This window comes from Chlamydotis macqueenii, chromosome 8 (genome assembly GCF_036417535.1).
Source record: "Chlamydotis macqueenii isolate bChlMac1 chromosome 8, bChlMac1.mat, whole genome shotgun sequence".
Lineage (NCBI taxonomy): Eukaryota > Metazoa > Chordata > Aves > Otidiformes > Otididae > Chlamydotis > Chlamydotis macqueenii.
In genome coordinates, this window is record NC_141563.1 from 37,920,688 (window position 1) to 37,942,129 (window position 21,442).

The following is a 21,442-nucleotide window of genomic DNA, read 5'->3' on the forward strand; positions in this document are numbered from 1 at the left end:
GCTATGCTTTCACAGCTGTGTTTTAACTGCTTCTTCTCTGGCACCGATTCATTCTTGCCCTTCTTGTAGCGTCTGCTTCGAAGAGGTAGAGAACAATGAGGAAGTTTTAGCGATTTAGCATCTCTTTTGCCCTTGCATTGTGTGCATTTCTTCTTGGGAAGCAATGAAAATCCATTGGAGAAGGCCTGTCTCTCGGCTGGGTGATGATGGAACGCAGATCCCCAAGGAGTGGAAATTATGATTATGATCGCTCTAGTTGGTGCAGTTAGAACAAGGGATGGTGAGAAAGACGGCCTGGTTTCTCCTACGAATTCTACTACTGCCCCCAAACAAATTAATTCACTTCTCTGTGTTTAATTTCTCTATTTGTAAAGGAGAATTTATTCATAGTCATGTTGCCTGGGCATTATGACTCTTAATGCGTTTCTCAAGTTTATTTTTATTACTCTCATTTTATAGTGCTTGTTGGCGTTGCTATACCTGGAAGAAGTCATGGCAAAAATTGTGTCCATGACAGGAAAGAAGTGAAAGGATGTGAAAAATAAGCTCACAGTTCAGAACTTGGCGTACATGCTATATATTTATCCTGGGAACCTCTCAGGTGCCCTTCTTGTATGTTAGGTGCTGCAATGTTTTGACATTAAAACAGTTTGTGCAAGCTCTTAGTAATGGCTTGGAGACTGAGAGATCTTTAAAGACATCATAAAACCAGAGTAGAGACTGTTTTTAAAGATAGAGGCTTCAGTGTAGCAAAAGAGAGACTTCTGGTGCCCAGGACAAATTTTCCCTCCTCTCCTCTCCTTGCACCCTTGTGCTCCGGCGCCTGGCCAGCCCGTTTCTGGAACTGGGTCAGTGGGGCCTGGACGTGTACAGCCCTCCTGGGCTCCATCCCTCAACCTTAGAGCTGTGTCCCAGAAATAACCAGTGTTGTGTGCGTGCCTTTCAGGACAACGCGGAGCTGTTGACAGCGCTGCTGCATGGCGGAGCCGACATTCAGCAGGTCGGGTACGGAGCTCTGACGGCGCTTCACATCGCCACCATCGCCGGCCATCACAAGGTACGCGTCTCCTTCTTTGTGCAGGAAAGGACAGAAGTGAGCGCTGGTATTAGCAGGTCATTTTGGTTCGGATTGATGACATTCAAAATAAAGCTCAGAACTGGTTTAGTACAGCTAAATTTTGTTTAATTTTTTTGCACATTTTGGGAAAACCACATCTGTGCGTATATTTTTACATTTAACAAACATGTGCAAAGGACATAGATCTATTTGTACATCTCTTGTCTTGAGGCCCTGGCAATAAATGGCATTGTTCTCTAAATATCAGCATTGTCAACCAACAGACACATGATGAAACGCACTCATACCTGTCAGGATTTCTGAGCCTGGCTATGGGGTGAAGCTTCCAAACACTGCCTTTGTGCCTGTGAAGGAAGCACAGCGGAAGGGTTTTACCCCCCTTCCAGGTGTGACGAGCTCTGCTTCACAGCTCTGGGCTTTGCACTTCAGAAAGGGACAGAGGTTCTCAGTTTAGAGCTATTTTACACTTCGGACTAGTGCAGAGAAAACTGTTGTCAGGATAAGCCTGGCGTGAATGTCAAACATCCGTATTGGTAAGTCCGCTGTGGCTTGGAGACTCATCACGATGGGGAGCAGAGGAAGGGAGGGATGAGATTCCCTAGACGCCTATAACCAGGTCTTTCCATTTCTAGACGTGCTGTCAGTCATGAATCTGTTTTCTTATCATTTACCACCTCAGTTCAGTCATCTCACACATCATCTCATTTCTATCACCCTGGCAACAGCTCACTCAGTGTCATTTATTTATTTTTTTTAATCTCTTAAAGTACTGGGTGTGCAAAATTGCCTTGGTAATGAAAGGTTTACGACTGTAAACGTACTCATGAATTCAGGCACTTCGCTTTTTATCTCCTGTGGGTCCATTAAGCAAGCAGAGATTTTGTCCTCTGCTTGAGTAAAAGTTTTAGCTTATACCGAGTGCGGGACTAATTTATGGAGACAGAAACACCAGAATTCTTCAAAGAGAGATAATCACCAAGAAGTGCAAGACAAAATAATTAAGTACAAAGGAGGAAATATAGATTGTAGTCATACTTGCCTTTAAGCTGTGAATTTAGTTGTGCATTTTAGACTTACAAAATCACTTCAAACATGAGAGCTTGGCTGGATGACCGGAACACAGCCCGTGTGCTGTTTCCAACAGAAAAGAAGAACCTCTGTGTATGTGCACGGTAAGAAAGAATGCCTGTCTTATGGACCCCCAAGGTAAAGCAGGCACTGAGCTTATTGATGTGGAGAAAACCGTCTCTTCGGACACACTTTCACATTTTCAGCCAGCCCATACAAACAGACACCAAACTCTTTACCACACATACGCACACAGAAATAATTACATGATTAAAGATGGAAAGAGAGAAAAGACATTTCTTTTCAAACAGGCAGTTTTGTTGGGGAAACAATAACTCCTTAGAAATTTTGCGTACTGTCTCAAGAAACCTGGGAACATTTAAGTACTTGGTGTGAGAAACGATGAGGCTGTGCACTGAGGTTCGGCTGAGGAAAGGTGATGCTTCTACATTCACACAGTTCGGATTTTCATCGACTTATTGTTTCAGTTTAGTCTGAAGAAATTATCAGATCTCTGGGTCAGTAACGGGATGCCAGATTTTCTATTTCATTTAGGCTTTTAAAGGTGCCGATAGATCCCTACTGGAGTTTTCAGCCAGGATTTAAATTTCCAGTTAAGTCAATCACGTATCTGAATGAGTTTGAAGCTTTTGAAAATTGCACCAGACACCCTTTGCAAATTTTTGCACTTAATACCTTTGAGTATTTCATCTTGTGTGTTAACTGCACGGACACCTAGCTAGAGACAGCCCCTCACATCGCAGCAGTCATTGCAGGGCTCGACGTTTAGTGCTGCTGCTGTCATGGGTACGTGGTCCGCGACAGCACGGAGAAGCTGGGTCAGTGTAAAGGTTCCTTCATTTCTAACGGAAATACGCGCTACCTTCCATCACCCTCTTCAGGACTGTGTGCACAGCCTAATGTACGTGTCTGTGTGCATTGGGGCTGAACGCATTCTTTGTCTGCTGGGACCTTTCCCAGAACTGGGGGCCACCAAGGGCAAGGGAGGGTACTGGGGAATTTAGCCTTGCATTGCAGCCTCCAAACTGGTTCCAAACTGGTTTAAATTAGACAGGTATGTTCGCACTTCTTGTTAGGGACAGGATGCCTAAAGATACAGCTGGTGACAACCTTGCATTACCCAAAGAGTCTGTGTGTGGGAAGAAGGTTGCGCTACAGAAGGTTACAACAATTGATGGCTGGTCACACCGAGGAGCTCAATTAAAAAGCCGTTAGTCTGCAGCGGTTCAGTCAGCAGCTCCAGCAGTGACCAGGGGACAAATCAATCTGCAGCAGCTGTTTCAGGCGGTGAGTGAGGAAGCGTGTTAGCGTCCATGTCTGAAGGTCGGCTCTCCGGTGGAAGAATGAGGCTCCTCGGCGGGGCTGCGCACAAGCAGGGCCGAGAGCGAGCGGGGACGGGGTGCTTGCATTGGAGCGTTATGGACGCTCGGAATCCAACCAGGATAAGGCCATTAACGTGGTAAGAAATAACTTATTGTGAGAGGTTTTGAAAAGCCCCTTTTTTCTTCCTAGGGAACGATCAGATCTTTATCAGAAGTGTTCTCCATACGGAGTGGGACTCTGCGTAACTCGTTGGTTCACCTGCTGGTCTGGACACTGACCATTTGTAGTCCATGTGCGGGTTTTTTCTTCCCTTCTTTATATAGGTTTGAAATTGTCAGCCAGCTCTAATAGATTAAGTAGCTTTTTTTGTCCTCAATTTCATTAACATTCATGGAAATATGGAATAATTTTTTCAACCTCCCTAAAAAACAGAATCAATTTAAGAAAGAGAAAATAGGGGGTTTTTTTTTGTCATCCCCCTAATTCCTATAAGATAAATAATTATTTATAGCACTAAATAACTAACTAGCGGAGCTATACACATCAATCTGTGCAACATAGTCTTTTACTACAGAAGAGGACTGAGTATATATAAGAGAAAGATAGAGAGAACTGGGGGAAAAAACTGCTTTGTTGCCCATTTCCCTGAAGAGCCAGCCTATGGCTTTTGCTCCATCCCCACTCCTGAAACCACTGGAGCAATCAGTTCTCTGAAATCAGGATACTGGAGGCCATCAGCGTCAATGGGATGTTCCAACTCATTTGAGCCAGTACGGCATATAAATATTTCATCTGCTCGATGACTTAGTGCCAGATTTTACTTCACCAAAACTATGCTCTTTGCTTATTTTATCTATTAATGGAAACTGCCTTTCTCAATGGGAAGAATGAAAAATTAATGAAAAGATATAAAATAAGTTGACGACCATATTAGAAACATCACCCAATGAGTTTAATAAATCTCTCATTAAGTCTGCTCTTTTGAAAACATTTAACGTTTCCAGCCCAGGGAGGTCACTGCTCGGTAAACAATGCAGGTGATTCACACACAGGTATGTGTTGCCCAGTATTACTCGGCATCGCTGCCGATTTCAGTTTGTAAATCCAGGCTGAGATTACAGCATCCATGGGTGTGTGAACGGGACTGCAGGTTGCAGGCAGGATGAACCAGTGCCTCTTAATTTTAGCAGCCTGCACACCTGGGACTCTGGGGTGTGAATGTTTGCAGCAAGGACCGGTTGGGGAGAAAGGACTTAGTCCCCTCTGACAGACTTTCCACAGTAACAAATCCCTTTTCATCTACAAGTAGTATGTTACATCAGCACATTTTTCACCTCTTGCCTTCACTGGAATTTTACTACTACTAGGAGTTTGTTCAAATTATTTAAGAAGTCTTAAAAATTAAATTTCTGTGAGCCTATTTAAATGGTGCACAAAGTCCCCATTTTCTTCCTTCATTCCCTGCGTTTTATGCTAATGCTGCATCTTTCCAGCCTGCCCTGGTTCTGGCCAGGACAGACTTAATTTTCACCTGAGCTGGGAGAGGAGCTGGAGCTGGTGGCCCCTGGGGCTGGGCACACAGCTGGGATAGGTTTTACTCATTAGCCCACAGCTGGGATAGTTCAGCCCAATTGGCCCAGGGGCTGTTCCACCCCATGGAATCATGCTCAGGGTATAAAGTGGGGACGGTGCTGGGGGGACTTTTTTGCTGTTCAGAAGGGAGATGGATGTCAGGATTTATGGTGAGCTACTGTACTGGGAATCATGTGCTTAGCATATTCTGTTATTGGGGGTTTTTCCCCCTCTATCTTTTCTCTTCCTTTGCTGTTCTGTTAAGCATTTTTATCCTAATCCATGAGTTTTGCCTTTCTTTTTCTCCTGATTCTACTCCCCACCAAACTGGGGAGGGGGGGAGTGAGTGAGCGACTGTGTGGTACTTTAGCTGCCCAGTGGGGCTAAACCGTGACACTGTTAAATAACAGATTAACTGACTCTGTTCCCCACCTCTGGTCCACCAAGCTATTAGTATACTGAAAATTATCTGGACAGGCGATGGGCAATGGAGGGAGTCTGTTGTATTAACTGACCGCTAGCTGAGCGTGTTCTCCGTTTGCTGCCTGAACACATTAATACTCCACCGGTAAGAGCCTGTGCCGTGGCTGTTACTGAACTGTTCTTCAGCTGCTATAAGGGTGTCTTCTCTAAAGATCTCAGGGGATTTTTCATAAGATTTTTATGAAATCAAACTCTTCTTTGACATCCAAAGCAAAAGGATGAAAGGATGTCAACGCACATGAGATTTAGCAAGGGGAATTCTGGGTGAGGGGATCACAATGAGAGTGGTGCAGCACTGAAAGCTTTCCAGAGAGGATGTGAGAACCTCTGTTCCTGGCAATAATCAAAATTCAACTGGACAAGACCCTGAGCAACCTGATCTTTAAAATCAGCCCTTGCTTTGATCAGGAGGGTGGACTAAACACCTCCAGAGGACCCTTCCAACCTAAACCTTTCTATGATTCATGATCGCTATTTCTTTCAAATGTGAACTTTACTTTCCCTGCGGGCTGAGCAGCTGGAAGGCAGCTTTGCAGAAATGGACCTAGGAGTCCTGGTCGACAACAAGTTGAATATGGACTTGCGATGTGCCTGTGCAGGAAAAGCCATCCCGGGCTGCATTGGGAAGAGTGCTGCCAGCAGGCTGAGGGAGGGGATTGTTCCCCACCACCCCACACTGGTGACGCGGCACGTGGAGTACTGTGTCCAGTGCCGGGCTCCCAGAGGAGAAGCACGGACTTACTGGAGTATGTCCAGCAAAGGACTAGGAAGCTGGTTCTCAGATCAGAGCATCTGACATACGAGGAAAAGCTGACAGAGCTGGGATCGTTCAGCCAGGAGCAGAGGAGGATCTGCTGGGATCTTATCGATGTGTACAAATACCTGGAGGAGACAGGCGTGTTCTGAGGGGACAGAAACGGCCCGGCAGTGCTGCTTACAGCTGGTACCATGGTGAAATGGCTAAAACTGACAGGAAATGGACACACTGGAGTGTGTCAGGGAACAGACCTCACACAGAAAATGTGCTCAGGCAGTCACATGGGAAAAATGTATTTCAATTTAAATTGTGTAAAGAAATAATCCCTGTGCACTAATGTTGCTTGGTAACAGGTTTTCGTTCTCGGAGTGCTTGAGAATGACAGGGATTTAAATGCCTGGCCCCACTGTTGTGTGTGTGAAAGGATTTGGTGGTCTCAGCTTAGGTCGCGGTTGACAGAAATGTGTGTTGTCCCAGCTGTCAGAGATCGGCATCCCCAGTGGAAATCTCCGTGGGGAGGCGCAGGTGTGAATGGTGCAGCACTGCAGCTCACCCCGTCCCCTTGTCGGTCCTTCCCATCGCCAGGGAGGTGTTTCCCCATTTTTCACTGTGCTGTGGGGGATCCATGCTCCAGCATCTTCCACCACTGTTAGACTCAAATTAACGTTCCTCAAAACGACGTGTAGAGCTGCTCAAACAACCCACGGCACGAGCCCTGAGCGCGTAGACTCCCCTGCGCTCCAAAAGAAACAGCGGCCGTAGGCGTGGGTGGGTAAGCAAAGTGCTTTCACTCAGGCTCCTATTTTGACAGTTGTGCAGAAAGCCAATGTTTGATAATTCCTAGCTGTCCAGGGAAAACATTGGCCTCCCGAAAGGAAAAAAAAAAGGAGAAATTTGAAAGAAAACACTTACGGTTATTTATTGAAGCCAAAGGTCTATTATCCTTTAAAATACAAAGAAACCGTTACACACCGAGGGAATTATGCCTGAGGATTTACCTCCGCACATTCACATTTAAAAGGACCTTTCATTTGGTGGTTTTTACTTCTAAAAACTGATACATACTGCTCTGGTTCATAATGGTTAAAAGAAAATTGAAGGTTATTCTGAGAAAATCCAGTCAGTCATTTCTGTGCCTTGTACTTCATCAATCACTCCTTTTACTGGCAAACACGCTTTCGGGCTTATTTGTAAAGCACCAGTGACATTCAGTGTTCGGTGCCAGTACTGTAAGTTAATCGTTTCTGCGCGTTGTGCAGTCCTTCCCCTTCACAGCTTGCTGGTTTGGGGCTTTCTGCTTCCCAAACCGGCGATGCACGGTTCCAAAATCCTGTTTTACCAGCTGACCACTGTATACAGTGCTCCTAACTGGAGTTTTCTGTTCGCTTCCTTGCAGGCTGTGGATATTCTCTTGCAGCACGGCGCTTACGTGAACGTTCAGGATGCGGTGTTTTTCACCCCGTTGCATATCGCTGCATATTACGGCCACGAGCAGGTATCAGGATGGGGGGTTTCGGAAAGCTGAGAAGCGGAACACCAGGGCAGCCGTAGGTTTGGTGTTAGATACTTTTGCTTTACATTTGAGAGGGTCCTACCACAAAAAAGGCCTCACACGCTGAAGTTACACTTCTAAGCCAATCTCTGGTTGCTGTAAGGGTCTGAACATCAACAGGAAATTTCTACGCTTTAAAACTCTGTGCTAGTTCCCAGCAAAAATTACGTCTGCCCCTAGACCTCTTGAAACAAAGGACTGTCTCACTAGCTCTGATAACCTGCAGACAGAGCTGGAGCCAGAGGCAAATTTCATTTGGTATTTATTCATCCCACGTTTCAGAGATTGCAGGAGGACTGTGAGTATAGTTTGTGAAACCTCTCCAAGGAGGTGAATGCCACTTCCCAGTGATAATTAAATGGCAATCCCATTGGTTTTCCTTGGAATTCACAAACTAGATTGTGACCACTTTTAAGCTACTGGGGAAAATGATCACTTAGAGAGCAGGATTCTCCATGCGGTACTGTGCACACGAGAAGTCCGACTGTGTGGTTCCTTCACTCACACAGACCGTGGCGGGAGCACCATCGGCAGTGCTGACCAAAGCTAGCACCAAACCACCAAGTTCACTCTCCTTTGCTGAAGTACCGTTGACATACGGTTAATCCAGCAGTGCAGTCGCTTGCCCCGAGTCGCCCTTTCATGTGAAATGTAATAATGGGTCTGTTCTGGCTCCTGCATGTCATTCCCTACATGTTTCTTTGGTTAAAAGCATGCATTCTGGGATATTTTAAGTGTCAGATGATGACCTCTAGGTAGAGTGTATTTTTCGTTTCAATGGTGTGTTTTCCTTTAGTGCGTTGAGGAGCTGCTGTAGGAAAAGCTTTTGAAAGAGCAGAGTCCAGGCGCACAGGTTGAAAATGCTCCGCTTCTGTGGCTGAGCGACAGCAAGGGTGTGAACCAGGGATGTCTTCCTGAGATCCTCCTTTTCATATGTGTGCACAATTTAAGAAACTCCTTGCGTGCTGGGCTGAGAGATTAGTTTGCTAGTTTGCCGTAAGCCACTTCTGAACAACTAGGCACAGCCTTGTGAGATTACGCTACAGCACGTGGTGTTTTTGTGATAAACGCTGCTCAGAACGGAAGGCAAGGCCCTGACATTTGTGGACTGAGGGCATTTGCTTTGTTATGCTGACTGGTCAGTTAAGCAAATGTGTCTTGTGTCTAGCCCTCCACCATACATAACATTGGAGAGAACGAATGAGCACTTGCTTTTAAGAATTTAATATTGTTAGAAATAGTAACTCAAAAATGAGTTTTCTGTTCAATCTCCTCTCCCTGTTTTAACTTTAGAGCTGCCCACATAAATTATTACCCAATGCAATATTCTATCTGATTTTGTCAAAAGATTTATTTTCATGTGATATTTTAATTAGCTTTGAAATATTTAGGTGACCCACCTCTTACTAAAGTTTGGAGCTGATGTGAACGCGAGTGGTGAAGTTGGAGACAGGCCTCTCCATTTGGCCTCTGCCAAGGGCTTTCTCAACATTACAAAGCTCTTGGTGGAAGAGGGAAGCAAAGCTGATGGTAAGAAAAGATTTTTTTAAATCAACTTTAACTTTGTGTTTTATAAACAGAGTCAGGCCTTGAATCTTGAATTTAGGTCCCTAAGACATACCTTGTGCGTGTTTGTGTATCATCTTTGGGTGACTGAAAGAAAAAAAAAGAGCAGTTGGAGAGCTTTCTTTACTTCTTAAGTATGCTTGGTTTGTCATCTCCCTGCATTCTGTTTCCATTATCAAGTTAGAGGTGAAAAACAGCAGCAGCAAACAAAATTAATATACAGAGGTAGCTTACTATGGAGGCACTCATCCAATCAGAGCGGCTGTGTGGTAGGTGTCTCCAGTCAAAATTACTGCAACACGTAGTGAACTCCTAGTGAATGAGGTACAGGTGAAGAATTTAAAGTCAAAATTACACAACAAGTAATTTAAAATAATTCAGATGAGAAATCGCAAACGGTTCACTGTGGCATATCGCAGCACAGACTCACTCATGGTGCCAGTGAGACAAAGTTTATTTTTACAAGCAGTGCTTTGTACTCTTCACCCGGATGCTCATTCTGTCCCTGTAGGGCAACTATTTGCACGAGCAACCACCCCACCATTGTCCAGTCAATTGTCATATCACGCGCTGGTTAACCAATCGGTATCTGGTAGTTGTTCATGCGCTGTTCACGCTCCTGGCTGGCGTTGTAGCGTTGTTCTTCATCACGTACTTCTTACTTTGTCCATCATGCTGTTGCTTCTCAGCATGTACTCTCGCTTTGTCCACTGTACTCAGCTCCTGCTTACTTCGATACATTTACTCATATTCCCATCTGCTACAGTCAAATTCTATGTATATTTAGACTATTAATGTAGAGGTTCTTATATACTAAACAACATTAAAACTATTTGGAAGTTAATTTCTTATCCTCAGAATAATAGAAATTTTTTCACAAGAAACAGTACCTTACTTGCAAAAGTACTGATCTGTGATACATCTCTGGAACACATCATTACCCTTGTTCTTACTTACATCTACAATATGCCAGGTAAAATCTTGGTCTGCTTGAAGTCTATGGCAAAACTTCCATTACTTTCAATTTGCCTAGGGATATCACGATTTGATCCTGGAAAAGCAGAACTGGAAAAACAAACAAACAAAAAAACCATTTGCTGCAAAAATCCCGCATGTTGTAGAAAGAACAAGTTGTTACGAAAATTCCTCAGTTGCTGCTTCCTGCTCTAGCACCCTGTGTGAGGTCTGGTTCCAGCCATGCGCGTGGCTCTTCGTGAGCTGAAAGCAATGGCGGTGGCAGGGGAAGGGCCCAGAGAGATGCTGCACAGCCACCTTCGAGAAGCGTGTGAAATGCCAGCTCAGCCCTTTCCTGACCTCGCCTGGTCCGACACCCGCTGACACCCACCAGCTGACTGCGGGAGAGGGCAGCCGAGTGGTCGCTCTGCACAAGTTCCGTGTCCTCAAGCCTACAGCCTTCAGTGCTGGCCCCGCGACGCGCTGCCGTTCCCTGACAAGCGCTGAAGCAGGGACGAGAGCCCGGAGGCTGCTTCCTCGCTCAGCAGTGCCAGCAGCAGCAGCGCTCACGTACCCCGGCTCCGGCTCCGCTGGCAGCACCAGGGCTGCCTTTCTCCCCGGTTTCCTCTTTGCTAGACTTCAGCTATAAATGCACCTTTTCTGTGAGTGTTGCCTACAGCGCACACCTCCTACTCGTGCAGTAAAAAGTGTGGAGAGAAACAGCGTGACTCAGATCTGTAAGTGCTTTTTTCAGTTGTGAGCTCTTGTGGCTTCAGTCTCGGCGTGTGTGCTGAGCTGATGTAATTATAACGAGGGGAGGGAGGAGAGACGTTCCCTCAACAGAACAGGGCAGTGGGAGGTTCACTATCAGTTAGTTTATTCCAAAAGGAAAAGAATCTGGGACACCATTTCAGATTCTTTTTTTAAAAATCAGCATCTTCAGCATTTGAAAAAGGAAGAGGAGAGTGGAAGCGGGAAGTCTTCTCCTCACAAAGCATGCTTTGAAACTTGGTATAAATAGAGCCGCGGAGGAACAGCTCTTAAATGCCTAGGAATGAAAGTAATTGCTGAAATAACTTGGAGAAATTTCGGCAGTATTCTGTGCAGACCAGTAATTGGTGTCATAAACTTGAACTGTTTCTTTAGCATTACCCGATTCATTGATCGGCTCTGGGGCCCTGGCAGCTGAAGAAAAACAGTGACCACCAAATCAGGCTGAAAAGGTCAGAGTGCTGCTGAAACAGAGCAGTTGCTGACAACAGCCAAGGTTCTTCTTCAACCCAACCACAACATACAAGAAAATCATACAGCAGAAATGTACTGCTCCTGTGTATACCATCACAAATGTTCGTTTTGCATACGCATGTGTATAAACCCAGTATGCTACCAGTACAGTTGCTTCTCCAGATACTCATATCATAATTTGTTTTAACATAAATACTGTAGGGAAAGCCTAAGTAAGTTCCGTGTATTTTCAGAAATCACACAAGGTCTTTCAAGCATATTTCGTGAGGTATTGATCAGATTCCTTTAAGCTCCAGATTCACTCTGAGATCATTAACATATCTCAAAGAGCAAGATGCCATTACAAGCTGCTATCACTTCAAGTGTCCTAACTATCTTGAGATTTTAAAAACTGATCCTGTATGGAATTTCTTATTTCTGTGTTTATTTTTTATCAACTTCTATCTCCTTCTTTCCTCCTTCACGCCTTCCAATCTCCTAGAGATTTGTTTGCATTAATGAGTGGATAGGATTGCTACCAACTTGCATTATTTATTCTGTCAGGAAATTCAGTTTTGTATTTTAGAATATCCAAATGGTAGAATGCAGCAATAATTAGGGTACAAAGTATCACCTCGTAGTTTTTGATTAGTTCTTGTAATCTGGTAGATTTTTTTTTCCTAGGATGATTGCAATAAACAAAACTAAGAAAAGACTTTCTTAAAGTAGAAAATGAAGTTCATTACCGTAAGAAAACATCAGTATTCCTAGACAGCCCTTCTCCTTCCTCGTTTCATCGATCTGAACCCCTTTTGTCTCCTTCCTGTTCTTGTAGCTTCACTACGCTCACACCCACACCAGACTTTTCTCTATCTGGTTTCTAAGAACGCGTATTCAGCAACACGTTGGATCCAGCTGACTCACTGGTTTCAGCGGTGGGCTGGGTATGGTCTTGACCTTGAGAGGTGTCTTGTCGAGCTGCTGAGCCCCTTGGTAATCAGAAGGGTACATGTTTGGGTCTCAGGAAGGCTGACTTCTGAACAGAAGTCCAAGTCATCAATTATTTGTTGTTTCTCGTTCTCATCTGCCACTTACACGAAGGAAGAAACATGCGATTATTGAAAATAAAGAGCTGTGGGTTTTGCCTGTTGTTGTGTGGTCAGCTGGCTTCATTGTATGGCCACACTTCTCATGTCCCAACACTCCAGCAGAAAAAGGAATGGATGAATGAAGGGTGGGCTTTTTAAACAATTAATGGGAATTCATAATTATCAGTATGTTCCACTTTTCTTATGTTCCATTTATCTGAAACCAGGGAGAGCCTGGAAATAATTGCTTCTCAAATGCTTGAATGTAGAAGTAGGGCTTCTAACGTAGATGGTTGCATAACTTCAAAACCTGTTCCTTTCAAAATGAAAGAAAAAATTCGTACTTTAAGAACTGTTTTTTAGCCCGATGGGGTAGCTAAGAAACAGAATCTACAGACTTAGAGAGCTAGTTGGTGGCTAGGAAACAAGCAGTTCCTTTTCTTCATGTAAGCTAAATGCCAATTCTTATTATTCTTCAAACTGCTGGTCCCAGAGATTTCTTTCAGGGACCACATGACATAAAACAGCTTCTTTGTCTTGGTGACTCCTATAGTCTTTTAATAACATTTGTCTACTTTCAGAACTACCGAGCTGCCTGGAGTTGCAGCTCCTCTTTTTTCAATTATCTTTGAAAATCAGTCACCTCTGCCAAATACAATCAATTTTAAATTTTAAACTAGTGTTTGATATTAAAAATCCAGGCACATTCAATTGTGCTCCTCTGAATATTAAACCATTGTCACTCACTGGGACTTGGGCAATTTCCTTTTTTTGAAATGGACTTGCACTCTTTTTTCATCCTTTTAGTTACTGAAATCGTTTCACCTGTTACTTTCCACCTAAGAAACATCTGACTCCTCAGAATAATTTCTACAGTACTCAATTTTGTTCCAGACAAGAACTTAGCGTTTGCTCATTTTTGCTGTTTATTTGTAAGGTAACCTGAATTTTTGGTCTCTGACTGCCATGACGGTTGTACTCCCTATCCTCAATTTGATATAAAAACACTTTAAAATCTCAATTTGAAGAACTCTCATCTACTGTTCTTTAGTGATTCCTGAATCACTATGATGCACTTCTTCGCCATAACTCTCTTCTAAAGTGTATTTGACTGAATTTTTGTTTTGACTCTGAACGTCTCCTTTTTTTTTTAAGGCAATATTCCAGTTTACCTGTTGTGTTTCATTTAGAAATCACAATGCTATCATTTAAAACAAAAGCCACCATCCAATGATGTAGTTATATATCCTTCCAGAGGCAGAGGACATTGCTTGCAAATACTTGGCGACATTTTCAACTGCATAAACAAAGGAGAAGATATGTTTCCTTCCTCACTCCAGCTTACACCTTGTGTTGTAAAAGCTCGTGGCCCTGGCACCTCCTGATGTCCTTCAGGCCATTCTGTGGGTACATATTCTAGAACAATGACATTTCTTATTATAAAACTTTGGCATTTATTCCCCTCATATTTATTGCTCTTCAGAATGAACCTGTCTGGTACCGCATCATAATAAAAAATAAAGGCTAAGGTGTCACATGAATCCATAAAGTGAAGAATTATTTTGGAATAGAGAAATAAAACAGTTAAGTTTTCTTTACTCCTTTTAATATAAGACTGTTGTGAAGGTTAGTGGGGGAAGTTAATGATATTTGTGGGCCACAAGCTTAATATAATTTACAAAAAATCCCTCTTTTTCTATTTTTTTGGCCTGAAACAGAATTCATCTTTGGAACTGTCGCTAGACATAAGTGAAGTTGCAAGTTCAGCTCATCTTAAAGGACTCTGAGTTTCTGAGAGCATTCAGCATTACTTCAGAAAGAGTTCAGAATAGGAATTTACTTTAATTTTCATTGTTTCTTATACTCACACACTCACAAAAACAAAATGCAGAACCTCAGAACGTGTGTGGCTTACCCTTTGTCCCGAGGAGGCTCAGCCATAGGAAAGAATTGTTCCAGAGGTGTTTGTCAAAGTTGTGCTAAAGACCTGCGTAGTGCAAGTTTGGACATCTCTAATGGAGTGGTCTGTTAATTTCTTGTCTCAAAGATCTGGTACTAGACTGAATTGAGGCCTAAATGTGGTACGAAGTAGACTGGACTTGTCAATTCTATCAGTTACGGTATCAACCAGTGGTGGTTGTTCTATCTTTAACCATAGAAAGACGTATACTAAGAATCACAGAAATACGTGCTCTCTCGTACAGCTGCATGAAGACCTTTTTGGACAATGGAAACAGTATTTGTATGTATCATTACCGATGGGGCACTCTGCCTGGAGCTTTATCCAATCTCTCCCTTGCTTCCTACTAAAGATAGACGTTGAGGTACACCGCACCTGCTCCAGGCGTGCCCAAGAACTTCCCCAGATGCTGCAATGCAATTGCCTGTCCTGTCAACAAGCGTGGATGTGGTCCAGGATGACCGGCAGTCTCAAACAGTTCCCACCTATGGGTCAAGGATCTTCCAGGGACTGCTCCCCAGTAGACAGGTTGCACGCCACTGCCCTTAAAATGGTTTGACCCTACTGGTAACTGCTGGCCGTTCTGTGATCCTGGCCTCAGTGCCAGGAGTGTTCCCAGTCGTGTTTGTTATTGGGACCAACGCAGCCACAGTCTCACACTGCTCACTTGATAATAACTGCTCTGAAGAATCGTTGGGTTTACGTTGTTCTACTGCAGAATCATTTTTAAATGGAAGTTCATGATAAAAAGTGTGCAGTATTAGTGTTTGCTAATTACGTTACATTGGTAGTCCAGAAGTTTGCATGAGTTCTCTTCTTCCTTTCTTGCCTTTTATATTTGTATTTTTGTATTTGTATAACTGTATTTGTATTTTAGCAGAGGCTATGAAAAACATATCCTTATTGTCTCCTTTATTTCTTTCTTGGCACTGCATAACTAACTTTAGCCCTTGATCCTGCTATTTAAGGAAGCTAACATAAACCATAAAACCAACTGGATTTTCCTTTCCCAGGAGCAACGGTGAAGTACTTTTCTTCCTAGCATCTGTAATTGACAACTCCTGTTCCATGCGTGTGGCGTAACTCAGTGTATTGCTTTCTTACGTACAGTAACTACGTTCCTCACCTTTGCTCACGTTATAACGTACCGACAGCGGTTGTTCTTTCTAAGGGTCATCTGTAACTTGGGATTCAGCCATGGAAAGCTGCATCAGAACACTCAATACATCTGCTACTGCAAAACATCACCTTGACGGTGTACTACAGATGGCACTGAGTAATGTAGTTTAGATACATGACAGCTCACAGACATTTCGAAGAAATAGGACTGTAAATGTTTTAGAAGGAGATTTTGTAGCTTATACACACAGCGCACAAAGCATTACTGAACATCTGAAACAAGCTACGTTAAGTATAAAACACTTTCTTTGGTCTCTTTCTGGGTGAAATGGCAGTGAACGCTCAGGATAACGAAGATCACGTTCCTCTGCACTTCTGCTGCCGATTCGGACACCATGAAATTGTGAAGTTCTTGCTGCAGAGCCGCTTCGAAGTCCAGCCCCACGTGGTGAACATCTATGGAGACACGCCTTTGCACCTGTGAGTCAGCAGGGGCAGCTCTGGTTTACCTGGCTGGGGCTCCTGAGAAAGCTGGTGGCGTTAACTCTTTCCCGGCTTCATCTGCAGCGCCTGTTACAATGGAAAGTTTGAAGTTGTCAGGGAAATAATTCAGCTCTCGGGAACAGAAAGTCTCACGAAAGAAAACATATTCAGTGAAACGGCTTTCCACAGGTGAGATGTTTAAAACGCCGTTGTCTACAGAATTCCACTGATACATGCATGCGATACAACACCCGAAATAACAAATGTGTCACCACCGGACGGGTGAGGAACAGAGCAAGCCGTGAGCTCAACGCGGGTGTTCAGTTTGGTTCCTGAGATAGAGGAGAGGACGTGAAGTAGGAGGCAGAACCAGACAGTGAGTGGGGAGAGAGAGGAACGTAGGGGAGGCGTCAGGCTCATCAACACCCGTATGAACAACGGTTTCTCTTTCTGCCCGGTTTGGAGGCTGAGTTTAGAGGTGTTCTGCCTGGAAACCTGCTGGAGCCCGGGTACTCCGAATCAGAAATGAGGTGGCAGAACACAGTCTGGTCACGGTGCTGGAAGTTCGTAAAGTGTTGTTTAAGATGCACTTTGCAAAACAGACTGTGTTAATTTTGCATAACTGTGCAAAATTAATTTATACAAGAATAATTAGAATGTTTCTGAAATGACAGCAATGAGCATGCTTTGGTGGATTAATAATGCGTTTGCACATTTCTGCAGGTCCTTTATTCTGTTACTACATTTTTATCTCTGTGTAATCCTTTCTAAATTTTTGGCTACTCAAGGTATTTGTCCTTTTATGGACTATAGCACTCACTTTTCCCTTTATCTTTGCAGTGCTTGCACCTATGGAAAGAACATCGAACTTGTAAAATTTCTTCTTGACCAGAATGTCGTAAGCATCAATCACCAGGGAAGAGACGGGCACACAGGTAACATCATCCTTACTGAGTACGAGTGCATACACCAGCACCCAAAACCACACAGTCGGGATTTCCAGGGTCATTCCTGTGATAATCTGGTGATCAGCATCCAGTTCCCTTTCAGACAGATCTCAAACTTTTTGAAATGTGTTTGTAAGCAGGCACAGAACTGACAAGAGTTCAGTGAGGGCGTGTCAGGCTCGTTAGCCTGTAGATGAGTGAAAAAACCTGGTGTAAACTGGTTCTCCTATTGCTAAGCAGTTTTCAGAATTGTGCCAAAGTGTTATTCTTCTATGGACTGGGCATCTGGGATATAGGGTCTGAAGGGCTGCCCACCCCTATGTCCCTACTACAGGCAACAACAGTAACAACAAAAAAAGTCTTATTTGTTTCTGCTTGCTTTTCCTCACGTGCAAAGCTGTTAAATGCGTTTTGCAGGTGATAAATGCTGACATTTTATGTAGCAGGCAATAGATTGGTTCTTGCAGCGCTAATATTTTCTTTTCACCTATTGCCTCAAGTATTTCTTTGATAATATATTCCTTTATCAAGGAAACCAGTTTATGCTTTACAGTCATTGCTGCAAGCCCTATCGTGGTGTTCTGACGGTTGTGCTCACCGTGCTTCTCTGCTGTTCTAGGATTACACTGCGCTTGCTACCACGGTCACATTCGACTCGTGCAATTTTTACTGGACAACGGAGCTGATATGAATCTGGTAGCTTGTGACCCCAGCAGGTCCAGTGGAGAAAAAGATGAGCAGACTTGTTTGATGTGGGCTTATGAGAAAGGTATTTCAATTTTCTAGTTTCTGCTGCAAAATCCGTAAGAACAGCACAGGAAGGAGCGCACGGTACAAGATAGCCCCTTGGTCCCTGTGGACCGGGAGCTCTCACCATCTGATTTCCCGTTGCTGGCACAAGGGGTTATAAAAACCAGCACTTTTCTGTATCTTCTCAGATGCTCTGTTAAACACCAGTTTAATTCAGCACCGGCTCAAGGACAGGAGTATTTATGTGCTGCTGAAATAGAAAACGTGCTGCCTGTTCAGGAGAGGCTGTTTCTCCCTCTGGTGTGTGCATGAGGAGTTTCAGTTTTATTACTGAAGGAGGCATTGCAAGGAGCAACGAATCAGTCAGCGACCTTAAGATGGGTCAAGCCAAGGCGTTTCCCATGGGTCCTGTAATACTGTCCTATATGGTCAGCGATGTGCCAGGTTTCTGTCCTGTTCTTAACTCCACACAGATTAAAAAGCTTTATTTCTTCGTGAAAATGTTTTTGATGTTCACATCCATTTATGGATGTAATCGATGTTTAAGAGCCATGTGTTTGTGTGGGGAACCCTTTGGTTTATTCTCCCTGGCATTGCCGTTCCATCCCTACAGACTGTGGAAGGCTATTTAAGGATTGTCTTCATTGCTTTGGTGAAGTGACCATCCTCTTTGGGCTAACATTTGTGTTAATTTAAGTGATATCACAGGACAGTTTGGGCTGGAAGGGCCCATTAAAGCCCACCCAGTCCAACCCCCCTGCCAGGAGCAGGGACATCTCCAACCAGATCAGGTTGCTCACAGCCCCGGCCAACCTGGCCTGGAATGGTTCCAGGGATGGGGCATCCACCACCTCTCTGGGCAGCCTGGGCCAGGGCTCCACCACCCTCAGCATTAAAACATTTTTTCCTGATGTCCAGTCTGAATCTGCCTCCCTCTATTTTAAAATATGTGGCAATAGAGAAAACCCTAAAATGGAAGTTGACAACAGTCAAAGGTCCCTTCCAACCCAAACCATCCTGCAGTTCTATGACTCTGTATCACACCTTAGGATGAGGTGGCCTCGTGAAAATAGCATGCTTGTTTTTATTGGCAAGTATTTCCTTATATTTCTGTAGTTAAGAATCATGGTATGTTTCAGATAAGCATTGCTGTATCTTTGTTTACATGTTTTATAGGCACATTGTAATTTTTTTTTTAAATCCCCTGATTTCATATAAATCAATTTAAAAAAATAGTATTGCCTTTACTTGCAAATCCTTCTGTTACTTCTTTCTTCCTTAGGTCACGATGCCATTGTGACCCTCCTGAAGCATTACAAGAGACCTCAAGATGAGTCACCCTGCAATGAGTACTCACAGCCTGGAGGAGGTCTGGTCTGAGAAATCACTTCATTCTCTACCTGAAGGGTCTGATCCAAAGGCTGGTGATGTCTCTGGGAATGTTCCATGGACGACAGGGAGCTTTGGATCAATCCTGTCTGGCACAAAGGAAATCAGTGTCACAAGAATCCCCATTTTCCAGATACCCTCTATTTATGTCAAAACTCTTCCTTTATCTTCAAAGAGAGTTGTCACTTTGTATTACTCACTAGAAAGAAGAGCTAAAGGCTGTGAGATTATGATCAATCTCTAGTAATCACTAGTCACACCTTTTCACATCCTGAGTACCTTTTTTAGGCATTCTCTTTGTGGTGTTTAGTTCTGATGCTTCTTTGATTACTGACATTCGGTATGCTTCTATACTCAGTCCCCTTCATGGTTTTTTAATGTCTTTGGATATCTAATTCCCCCTTAGGAAAAATTAATTACCCTTTTCAGCACCAAAATATTCATTTGTATTGGCAATTGAATGACAAGTGGCAAGAAGAACGTTAACGCAGGCGGTGGATGAACAGAGCGTGCTGCAGCGCGTTGAGAGTGCTGCCTGCAGAGAGGGTGGATATGAACCCAGACAGATTTTGGTGGTTTGTGTTTGTTTTAACGCTGATCGTTGAAAGAACTCGGCTCCCACTGAAACAGAAAAGCAAGAGGTGAAATTTTTGGACCAGGGAGAAAGCTGATATCTTTTGGAAACCGTGCAAGGTACTTGCAGCCCAGATGTCAGAGTCGGTGACTCTGGTCTGAGCTCCTCCAGAGAGCCCAGCTGACACAGGGTACGTGGGGCTGCTTTCGCGCCGGCGATGTGCCCCAGCACTCAGTGAGGCCGTGTGCAAGCGGCTGTCAAGAACGCGGCAATATATCATCACAATCTTGTGTGTTTGTGTGCATTTTCACCCCTTTGGTTTTCATTCTTTGAGCGATCATTCCCTTGTTGATTTATCAGTGCAGATGCGGGTACTGTCTTTGAATTCCATGAAATTCGTTCTGTTCTCTTTTTTCCAGATGGTTCCTATGTGTCGGTCCCATCCCCTCTAGGAAAGATTAAAAGCATGACTAAAGGTATTCTCAATGGCAAGGGACAACTTGAACTATTATGGTCTTTTTACCCAAGAGTTTGTCAGCCTAAACACACTGTGCACGGTTCATTGTGCCTGGGGTTTTCGTTGTTCAGAAACGTAACGATGTGCATAAGCAGCAGCTCTATTTCCCTAGGATAATTTTAGGAAACAATATATTTATCTTTACTGCTCAGCATCATGATAATTCCTGTAGATATCTTGTTTTCATTTACTTCAAAATTATATTTGTTTTTATTTCTTTGAAGAAAAGGATGTGATTGTGAATTAGTACTAATGAAATACACACACATCCAGGAATGCAAACAAATACCATACTGAATTCCACCGTCAAATACCTGGATTATCTTTACAAGAAAAATTCTGTCTGAAAATAATTTGTGTTAATCTGAAACACATATTCACAAAACATTCAGATGTTTTTGTACTTCATATTTGTGTACATTTGTACTTCATACTTGATATTTGTCCTTCAAATTTTTTTGGGGGTGCTTTCAATTTTCCACTTCAAATATTCACTCTGGATATAATCAGATCCTTACATCCTTTGCATAGCAGCATTGACATGTTCCATTTAGAAATGTTCTGGTAAACTTTCTAGTAATAAAGCAGAAAGATCACCAAGGTAGGGAAGTGTTCTAACTAACTTAAGCTGCAAAATTCAGATTCCACGTGTCACTAAAGAGTCAGTGAGATCTGCAGTAACATCCCTCCATCAGCAACAAGCGCTAGCTGACCAGAAAAAGGACCCAATTCCCCTTACAAAGAGTTTTCACAACCGTGATGTGGTACAGGCAGAGTGGGCCAGCGCTGGTCAGTGATAAGATCTGAAAGCCAAGAAAGCCCAAGGCAACAGGAGTTGCAAGTACTTGTCTGTTTGGGGGGTTGCTGTGGTTCCTAGAAGAGAAGGGAATAGGATCACCGCTCAGCCAATTCATGGGAGAAAAATCAGCTTTTACCGTGCAATGATTTTGGGAAGTTAAGTGCTTAGATTCTGTCCCTCCCCTTGCGTTTTACAACCAGGACAAGTGTTTTCTCTTG

General features: G+C 43.6%; 1 protein-coding gene across 2 annotated transcripts in view; it reads left to right on the top strand.

Moving 5' to 3' along the window:
* The window catches only part of TNNI3K (TNNI3 interacting kinase), a 59,967-nt gene that overhangs the window by 9,524 nt on the left and 29,001 nt on the right, over positions 1 to 21,442 (top strand). For both annotated transcript variants that reach the window (XM_086753539.1, XM_086753540.1), the window contains 9 exons: positions 947 to 1,057; positions 7,699 to 7,797; positions 9,246 to 9,384; positions 16,101 to 16,245; positions 16,333 to 16,437; positions 17,089 to 17,183; positions 17,815 to 17,964; positions 19,228 to 19,314; positions 20,328 to 20,384. In XM_086753539.1, coding sequence (XP_086609665.1) covers positions 947 to 1,057; positions 7,699 to 7,797; positions 9,246 to 9,384; positions 16,101 to 16,245; positions 16,333 to 16,437; positions 17,089 to 17,183; positions 17,815 to 17,964; positions 19,228 to 19,314; positions 20,328 to 20,384 — 988 coding nt within the window. The remainder of the gene's footprint in view (positions 1 to 946; positions 1,058 to 7,698; positions 7,798 to 9,245; positions 9,385 to 16,100; positions 16,246 to 16,332; positions 16,438 to 17,088; positions 17,184 to 17,814; positions 17,965 to 19,227; positions 19,315 to 20,327; positions 20,385 to 21,442) is intronic.